The sequence below is a fragment of the Prionailurus viverrinus genome, chromosome A1, assembly GCF_022837055.1.
Source record: "Prionailurus viverrinus isolate Anna chromosome A1, UM_Priviv_1.0, whole genome shotgun sequence".
Classification (NCBI taxonomy): Eukaryota; Metazoa; Chordata; class Mammalia; order Carnivora; family Felidae; genus Prionailurus; species Prionailurus viverrinus.
Window position 1 is genome coordinate 197,681,331 of NC_062561.1, and position 9,948 is coordinate 197,691,278.

The window sequence follows — 9,948 nt, forward strand, 5'->3', positions numbered from 1 at the left end:
GGTTGCATGGGCGGTGGTGAGGAAAGGGGCAGGGACAGGGCCTCAGCCAGGTGTGGTCCCCTCCTTCGGCCCCAGACTGAGAAATGACAGTGTGCCCTTGAACCTCACCACGGCTGCTCCAGTAGGCCGGAGAGCTGACTGGGTTTGGAGTGAAGCTTGGGCCTGGGGTCAGCACGGGGGGGAGGGGGGGGTGCGGCCTGCCACCACGGAACCATGCGAGGCTTCTGGTGAGACAGCCCTGCCGGGAGCCACGACACCCGGCTCCAGCTTCCTCTGTCACGGAGGCCCAGTGTCCTTGTGGATCAGATGGGGGGCACTGGCCCTTGCTGACCTCCCGGGGTGTCTGTGAGAAGCGGGTGTGGCAACCTGTGTAGGAGAAGGCAGAAAACGGCAGCGCTGAAAATGCGTACCTACAGTGGGCCCGGGGGCTTCGTGCGCATCGCCTCATCCCACCTCGTTACCTCGTTACTGGGGGTGGGGGGGCACTGTTGTCTCCATCAGACAGGCTAGGAAACAACCCTGTGGCCTTGTTACACAGCGTGTAAGGACCTGCGCCGGCATTTCCAGAGGTCTGTCTGGCCCTCAAGTCTGGGTTTGGCACTGAAGGGATGAGAGGTGGTGGTGTTTCCATTTCACAGATGGGAAAACCGGGGCTCGGAACAGCACACATCTAATAAGAAAGCTGATGCCTAAACCTGTACTAGAAAGACCAGTTATTTGTAGTGTCTCAGGGGTGGCCAGGGGAGGCCAGGTCTCAGCAACTGGGATTCGTTAAGGCCTAGAAAGTTCTGAACAGCTCAGTGCCTGATTCCTACAGGCACCCAAATAGACCAAAACGCTCACCCAGACCTGAGGGAGGAGTAAAGCCCTAAGACCTTCCTTGGGGGCCCCAGTTTGGGCCCGGGGTGGGAGGGCCCTGGTTCATGGCTACTAGGTCCAGCCCCACCGTTGACCTGGTTTTGATTCAGGCGGCAAAGCAAGGGGATGGGGGCGGGGGGGGTATTTTGGAGACAACCTGGGTTCAAATGAGACCTAACGTCAGAATGTCTGCCATGCACGCCTCACTGAGACAAAGGCTTCCACCTGGGGCACCGGCTTTGCCTTCTGCAGTTGACGGAACTGTCACACCTTTTCCCCACTTTCCTGGGCCTCAGTTTCTGCTTCTGTGAAATGGGAGTCATGATACCTACCTCCCAGGGATAACGTGAATATAAATGAAGACAGTCTCCACGAGGCCCTCAGGTCCTAGCACAGGATCTGGCACATGATAGGGACTCAGAAAATGGTAGCAGGTGCTTCATTACTATTTCTATTACTATCATTTCTCTGTGTCTCCTCCTGCCTTACAGTGCGGAAACAGGAGATTATAAAAGTGACAGAGCAGCTGATTGAAGCCATAAGCAATGGAGATTTTGAGTCCTACACGTGAGTTGGCTGGGCCCATTCTGCATGTCATGTCCAGATGGTTGTTCAGGGGGAGGGGGTGCTGATGGCTAACTTTGGGGGTCCCGGTCTCTGACCCTCAATCACTCCCTCTGCATGAGCTGTGAGTCAGACTGAGCTCATATGTCTGTTTTGCATTTAGACTTTATGCTTTAGTGAAGCTTTCTGTTCATAGTACTTCTCTGTATTTCGGTCCTCCCTCTCCTCCTCCTCCTCCTCCTCCTCCTCCTCCTCCTATCTTGTTCCTCAGGAGGGGCTCCAACCAAACCCCTTTGCTTCTCCAAGGAAACAGAGGGTGGTCTCCACCACAGCATGGGTCTCCTCAGGAGATGAGTGGGGAAGGAGGGGAGGGAGGCAGGTGCAATGGGCCTGACCTCAGGAGGGCAGGGTAGGGTATGTCCTCCAGGGAGCAGGGGTGAGCAAAAGAACCTCAAAACAGAACCTTAAATCCTCTGGGGGAATAAGGCAGAGTGTCCAAAACTAACATTAAATGAAACAGGTGGTCTGAGACTGTCCCCTGCGCATCTGGACCAGCCTTCCATGGGGCGGCTGTGTGCAAAGGCTGAGCTGGAACGCCCCCTAGTGGTCACCCATATGCCCCCTCCCTGGTCTGGCCCAGAAGCAGGCCCCACCGGGGCCCTTAGCCGACCCCAAGGAGCAGGAGGAGTCTCCACCACTCAGGCAGGGCTGACAAGACCCCACATATGCTTTTTGGTGGGCAAAAGCTGCCAACTGAGGCAGAATGACCCTCGACTGTTGGGTTCAGATGAAGGGGGAATAACGTAGCTGGGGTTTGGTTCTTGGGCAGCTGGTTCCTGGTTTCCACTGTGCCCAGGAGCTGAAGTTTGTCTCCCAAAGGTTTGGCAGGCCAGGTACATGGTAATTGTGGGAGGGTGTTGGCAGCAGCTGATGACGGCAAGGCCCCAGCAATCCCCTGGTTATGTCTGGATGAACAAGGACTCTGGAAGGGACAGGTGTGAGACAGGCCACACGTACACACATGTGTGCGCACTTGTCTACACTGCATGTTTGTGACTGTGTGCATAAGGGCCGTGCACAGGTGTGTATGCACATGTGTACCTGGGTAAAGCATGAAAGCCCAGAAACACGCTGTTGAATGCGTCTTGTGGCCAGCCCTAAGTGCTAAATCAGCCACAGGAAGAGTCGTCGAGTCTTTCTGGAGAGATGCACCCAAGGAGGGGGGAAAGAGAGGTGGCTTCTGTGGACCCCAGCCCCCCACCAGTGCCATTTCTGGGGACCCGCTCTCACCTCTGTGATGTTACTTTCTCTGGCATCGGTAGCCTACTCCCGGTTCTGACCCCTTGCCACGACCCCTGGAGCCTGTGCTACCCTGAGTCTGGCCCTGTGTAACCCTAACTCACTGAGCCTCAGTGTCTCTAGATGTATAATAGAGTTGGAGAAGGTGGTCCCTGAGTCCCTTCAAAGGCAGGGGCTTCTCCAGTGGGGGTGCTCAGTCTCCCGGACACTCAGAGCTCAGACCCCCAGCCTTGGAGGATTCTGGAGCTGAAGGGTTCCGAACATCTCCTATGGTCTGAGCGGAGTCCCCAGCCCCCGGCTAGTCCACCTGGAGAATTTGAGGGGCTGAGTGGAGAAGTGCATTGTCTGGGTCACATGGACAGGACAGTCAGGGAAGAGCAGGGAGACAGTGGCTTGCAGTAGCCAATGTCCAGCTCAGACGATGCCGGGCCTGATACCCATCCACCAGTGTCTCCGGTTCCTCCCCAGGGTTGGGATCTTTGCTTGTGCTGAGGTACTTCCTGTCCCTGGCTTCACCGTCATTGTCACAGGGGTCTGTGTCGTGCCACAGATCCTAGAGACCTGGGGGTGGGGGTGGGGTGGGGGAGATGGCCTGTTTCCTTCCTCAACCTGGATGTCAGGTTTCCCCAGAAGGCTGAGACCTGGAAGGGAGCTCTGAGCTGAAAACACACAGCAGAGGGCCTCCTCACCTTGCCCTGTGCGCCTCCCTCCCAGGCATGAAAAACCTGACTGAATGCTATTTTCCTCATGTTACAGAAGAGGAAACAGCGGCTCTCGCTGAGGGCAAAAAGGCCATTTTTAAAGTAGCAAAACGCACCCCCTCCAGGGATGTACCTGTTTGGTGAGCAGAAGTCACTTTGGTGTGAAGGAAAAGGTCCTCCCCACCGGGAAAAGCCCCCCTGGCTTCTGCTGCCCCCGGCGGGGAGATGCAGGTTGGAGAGGCCCGCACAGGCTGAGTCGCTGAGTCAGCCCCCGCCTGGGGTCTCTGCACGACGCTTCACGGCCACTCATGGCATGCTTGGTGGGTGATGTTAGGCCACTAGCCACTTGCTGGGGATCTTATAACCAGTGAGTGGCAGGGCCAGGACCCGAGTCGAACCCTGGCCTCCCAGTTCTACCACTGGATGGTGGTGGGTGCCTCATAGCACAGTTTGCAAGCCCTGTCCCACCTGCTGACGTCACTGATCCTGTGAGGTGGGTTCCATCCCTCTGGTTTCTCAGGCCCACCCTCCTCCAGTCCAGGCCCTGGAGTTAGAGGGTGGCCCTAAGAGACTACTCCCAACTCCTCTTTCCTCTGACTTCCTCCCCCTAGGAAGATGTGTGACCCTGGGATGACAGCCTTCGAACCTGAGGCCCTGGGGAACCTGGTCGAGGGCCTGGACTTCCATCGATTCTATTTTGAAAACTGTGAGCAATCCCTTCTCTCTGGGGTGCCTGTTGTCTGCTCTCTGTTCCATGTCCTGCCGGATGGCACAGCAGGGTGACAGGCAGGGCCCCCGGGGAAGCTCAGGAGCCAGCGAAGAGGAAGATCCCGTGTGGACAGGGGTTGGTACCACCTTGGTTCCCTCTCATAACCTGGGCCCATCCGACTGCCGGCTGTCCCTCCGGTGGCTGAGGACGGGGACCTGGGACAAGTGTGACAAGCACTCCCAGCCCTCTTCTGCCCCTGACCCTGGGAGGGCTGGGGGAGGACCTTTGTTCCCATTTTACAGATATGGCAGCCTTCTTGCCGGAGCATGTACCCAAGTTACAGCCATCTAGACGCCTGGGGCCACCCCAGCTGTCCAACTGGTCACAAGCCGGCTCATGGGCTGTTAATGCCTGTGGGTGGGCAGTCCAGGGAAGAGGAGGGGACCCGAGCTCACACTGCTGTGCCCCTGCCTGTTTGTCTAGGTCTCTGTCCGCATGTCTGTCCTTACTGGGCCTCTCCTCTGCAGGAGAGACCCTGGCAGCTTTGCAACCAGGGACTGTCAGGGGGCTGAGGCTGGGCCTGACCAAGGGCGCTTTCTGCCTGTGTCCATGTCTCATCTTGGCCAGGGGTCAGACAGGGACGAACCAAAGCACATGCAGGTTAGAATCATCTAGCTCAGGACCTGAGAAGTGGCATATCCAGGGTACCCCAAAGGGAAGGCATATACCACTGAGGCTACCCAAGATGATTTCCGGTGCACGTGGGCATCACTTGAAACAACATTGGTTCACACAGTGAGAAAGTTGGTCCCTTTCTAAATTCTCTTTCAATACGTCTGGTTTCATGAGGGGGAAAGGCTCAGCTGGGTGCTGGTCTTAAACAGCTCTCCAACCTTCTAATTTATCTCTTCATCAAAGAGAGAACGGTCTCAGGCTCAGATCCTTTGCGGGCAAGAGCTCGGAGCTAGGATTACATAACTTTATTTCATTTACACTGGACTCGTGATTAAACTTGTATTCTGTGATACTGGTTGTTCATTACTGATTGTGCCAGGAAGTTTTCTTTTATAATAAATTGGCATAAATTGATAAAGTGTATTGATTTAAGGAAGGATTTTAATGAAGTCAGTATAGTGGCACTTGTAGGTGGCTAAAACAAAGGGGGCATTTAAGTGACTGAAAAAGGATCTAGTCCAACTCTATAACACCCAGAAGGGAAAACTGAGGCCCAGAGAGGGGAAATGACTCATCCAAAGGAACCCAGAAAGTCAGTAGCAGAACCCAGTCCTGACTCACTCCTTCCCTTTTCCTGCCCTGGGTCACCCCCTCTCAACTATGTGTTAGCAGCCCCCAGCTGGACACTCCTCTCCTGCTGCACCCAATCTAGGGGCTCAAGAGCACCCCCAAAAAGCTGCAGAGAAGGAAGTTGCATTATCCCTTGATTAATCAAACTCTGATATTCCAAGGCTAGCAGTGGAGGTTAAATTCTCATGTGAAGAGAGGTGGCTGGACCCCAAGAGTCCCCATCTCCCTGGAGCTCCCTCGCTGATCACCATGGCCACCTCTATACAGGCCTGTCCTCTGGGGGCGCTGGTTCCCCAGAGTGGACTCCCCAGTCCCCAGCCAATAGAGCAGAAACCAGGCTGAGCTGGCTGTAAAGGCTCAGGGGTGGGAAAAAGAAAATAAACACAAAGAGAAGGCTGAACTAGTTGTTGGCCTGCATCCAGGCAGGGGGCCCCATCACAGCACCGGCCCCCTGGACTGCAGGTTTGAACGCCGAAGGGCCCATGAGAGCAAGACCCGGAGTAGCGGCCCGCCCCAGGCCAAGTCTCACCATCCAGCCTGTTTTTCCCTGCTGGTGCTGGAGGACCTGGCCCTTTCTCCCACGCTGCCCACAAGGGTGGATGTCTAGTCAGAGACACCAAATTAGGGTGGTCATTTCTTTACAAACGTCCCCCAGAACCCCAGCCCTTGCCAACAACAGCAAGGCGCAGTGCCCTCAACAATGCTGAGCTTGTCTGTCCCTTCTGAGACGGTTCTAGATTGTCCTAATTCAGTCCCGTCTGGAGACTGACTTCTTCTAGGTTCTACTGCATTTCCTTCAGGAAGTGGCCCAGCTTGGGACAAGTCAGATTGCTTCTCTGGACCTCAGCTTCCAGATGTGCTAAAATGGATGCATTGAACTAGACGGTCTGGAGTGCCTCCAGCCCTGATTGCTGTCAAGGATACTTGCTGAGGCCTCCTGACATTTGGTAGGAAGGCCACTGGGTGACCTTTGACCTCGGAGGTCTCTCCCAAGCCTATAATGCAAACGCTCTACATTCTCTCTGAGAGCCCCACATTGTAACAGTCTGTTAGTGTAGTCTACATATGTAAGACTCAGTGATTTTGAGTTCTGTAGGCAAAGCCTGGGTATAGTGAGATTATAATATTAGGGATGCTTCCAGTAGTCCTGAAAAAAAAAAAAGACATTTTATGTTTTCTAGGAAGTCAGTGGTTCACAAACCAGGCTGGGCTTCAGAATCAAAGGGTGGGGAGGGGAAGGGGGCTTTTTAATAGTATAGATTTTTGAATTGTCATCTCTAAGGGAAGAGATGGGCAGTGTATATTTTAAGTCAGCTCTCTATGGGATTTGGACCTACATCTGGGCTACACCAAGAGAAGGCATGAGGGTTCCTCTAAAGCCTGGGACCCTGGTGACCCCTGTCCAGCCCCTCCCTGGGTCATTGTCTTTCTGTGCTTTTGTTTTCTATCTTGCTAAAAAAAATGGAGAGTTCCAAGAACCAAAATAATTAACCCTACTACTACTAATAATAACAATAGTAACTCATATATTGCATAGAGAAAGCTGGTTTCAAGTACCTTTGTCAGTTCTGTCCTGATCATAAGAGTTACGTTTTTCCACCTAACTCTGGAGAACTCCACGACCTCACCCCATGACCCCTAATTCCATCCTTACAATTCGAGATCCTAAGATTCTGCAGTTTCAATATTACCCAGGTTTCCATAATTCTTTCTGTTGCCAGTAGGGATAGCAACTGAGGGGTCCACGGGCCATCTGGACTGTACATATGTTTCATGGGGCTCGCATGTTTTAAATTTGAGTTAAATACCAATAATAAAAAATGAAGCATTTTCACATAAACATCCAGATTTCTGGATTCTCTTGAAAACTCAGAAGCTGTGGCAACGTGGGTTCCACTTAGAGCCGACCCTTGAGCAACATGGGTTTGAACTGTGCCGGCCCACTTATACGTGCATTTTTCCCAATAAATACAGCACAGTGCGGTAAATGTATTCCCCTTTCCCTATTAAGGAATAACATTTTATTTCCCTTAGCTTACTTTAAGAATACAGCTCATAATACAAATAACATACAAAAGATGGGTTAATCGAGTGTTGGTGTTATCAGTAAGGCTTCCAGTCAACGGACGGTTATTAGTAGTTAAGTTTCAGGGGAGTCAAAAGGTATATGTGGATTTTCAACTGTGCAGAGGGTGGGTGCCCTAACCTGCGCCCCCTCGTTGTTCCAGGGTCAGCCGTACTCGCATATCAGCCACCAAGGAAGCTGTGTACAGGGCGCCCTCTGTAGGTGGGACATGGTGTCACCAGTCTCCCCCATTCCTATGGCTCCCTGACTCCGAGGCAAAGGGTCTGTTGTCATTTAGCATTTCACACCCAGCTCACCAGCCTCGTTTATGTACACGCCTGGCCCCCATAGGGAATCTGGGTTTGAGACCCTGGTCTAAGTTCATCTGATTCTGCCATCATAGTCCTATACTTCTGTGTGTCTGAGATACCGTGATTCTAAAATCCCATTCCCCTGTGTTTAAAGAACTGGCATGCCTGAAATCCATTGTCTCTAAGCTGGGATCTGATCTAGTCATCTAGAAGGTCTGCCCTGACACCTAGCTGAGCCCTGTCACAGACACCCCTCCTGTGGAAATGAAGCAGGGGGCGGGGAGTGCCTCTGCTGAGAGGGTCGCTGGGAGATGGGCAAATGAAGGACGTGAAGAAGGCCCCCAAGTGCATCTCCTGTGCCCCCCCCATCCCCACCTCCAGTGTGGTCTCGGAACAGCAAGCCCGTGCACACCACCATCCTGAACCCCCACATCCATCTGATGGGTGACGAGTCGGCCTGCATCGCCTACATCCGCATCACGCAGTACCTGGATGCGGGTGGCATCCCCCGCACGGCCCAGTCGGAGGAGACCCGTGTCTGGCACCGCCGGGATGGCAAATGGCAGATCGTCCACTTCCACAGATCTGGGGCGCCCTCCGTCCTGCCCCAGTAAGAGCCTCTCCTTCCCGCCATCTGTCATCTAGGGCGATCTAAAGGAACGGGGTGGTGTCAGTCTGGAGGGGGACATGTTGGGGCACTTGGCTGCTGGAAGGCCATGGGGTGGGGGCTGGAGGACCACAGGGAGGAGACCGGCCTGCAGGTCCCCGGTGGGGGAGGCGGGGCCAGGTAGGGTGCTGGGTGGGGCCCACAGAAGCAGCTCCGACTCCATCTAAGGACGGGGTAGGGGTGGTTGCCCAAGGAAAGCATGACGCCCTCGGAAGCAACCGCCATTACCCACAGACATACCATTTCTTACAGTTGAAGGACCGGGCCGGGGGCCCTGTACCGCAGAGATGTTCTCTTCGTTCACGGAATGTGGCTGCTGGTTCTCCCACTTGGATTTGGCTGGAATTCCCCCAATCGCGTCACCCCATCCCACTACCATCACCATCACCACCACCGCCACACCTGCATCAAGAAAACCTGTCTGTCCACAAAAGTTATCACGACTTCAGAGCAAATAGCCACATCTCCCTGCCACCACCTGTCACTCTCCTGCCAGGGCGAGGCTTCCTCGGGCCTGGGTGCCCTGGGTGCCCTGGGTGCTGGCTCTGAGGACCCCCCCCCCCTCCTGGCTGTCGCTAGCCTGCTCTTGCCTTGGCTATAGGCCAGAATGCCCAGCTGTGTGTCCCCCAGGGGCTGAGGAGAAAGAGGGGCAGAGTCAGGAGGAATGTGGATCTGCCCCCACCTTTCGCTGTCTCTCTCCTTCCAGGGTCCCCCTCAACCCCTGAGCCAGCCTCCCCTGTGGGAGAGGGTGAGAGAGGAGCAGACACCAGGAGTCCCCACCTGACACTGCCTCCCTAGCTCTTCTCCCATCCTGTCCCCTCCTCCTGTCCCTGCGGACCCTTCCCCTCAGCGTGTGGAGCACAACCGTCTCAGGGTGCCCTCACTCTTCTCCTCCGGCTGATGTTCACCTCCAACAGTAACTCCCATTGCACCCCTTCCATCAGCCCTGGAGAATTCCAGCTCCGTCACATCTGAGGGAGAGAATCTGATTGCTTTTTGGGGGCAAAGAAGGCAACATTTAGGTATCACTTCTACTTGGACCGCATGCCTTTTTATAGCCAAACTTCTGTGTGTTTCCTAAATGGATTTTGCGTTCCTGGATATCTATGTGATAACTAAACCTCTCAAATTATTGCGGGGAAGGTCAGGTTGGGTTGGGAAGGGACGTGGGAAGAGGGATGAGGGGTAGTTTTTTTTCTGTTCTAGGTCTCTTTCTTTCTTCTTCTTCTTCTTTTTTAATGTCATCTCTGAGATGGACTTTGTCACCCGTGGTTATCTGGGGTCGAGGTGGACTCAGTCCCCGGGGATGGAGGGGTGCGGGAGGTAGGGGGAAGAGGGCCTCATTGACATTTTGGTCCTAAGGTTCCTTTTCAGGACTGTGGAAACACCAGATGTTAGAGCTAAGAAATAGCAAATCAGGGCAGAGAGAGCCGGTGGGGGGCGGGGGGGGGGGGCGGGGGGAGGTCGTC

At 54.3% G+C, this 9,948-nt stretch overlaps 1 protein-coding gene across 1 annotated transcript in view; it reads left to right on the forward strand.

Annotated features, from left to right (window-relative positions):
* CAMK2A (calcium/calmodulin dependent protein kinase II alpha) overlaps positions 1–9,600 on the forward strand; it is a 60,738-nt gene extending 51,138 nt beyond the window's left edge. The window contains exons 16-19 of the mRNA XM_047868733.1: positions 1,350–1,425; positions 4,034–4,128; positions 8,194–8,422; positions 8,732–9,600. Coding sequence (XP_047724689.1) covers positions 1,350–1,425; positions 4,034–4,128; positions 8,194–8,422; positions 8,732–8,735 — 404 coding nt within the window. The 3' untranslated portion in view covers positions 8,736–9,600. The remainder of the gene's footprint in view (positions 1–1,349; positions 1,426–4,033; positions 4,129–8,193; positions 8,423–8,731) is intronic.
* The last annotated feature ends 348 nt before the right edge of the window (positions 9,601–9,948 follow it).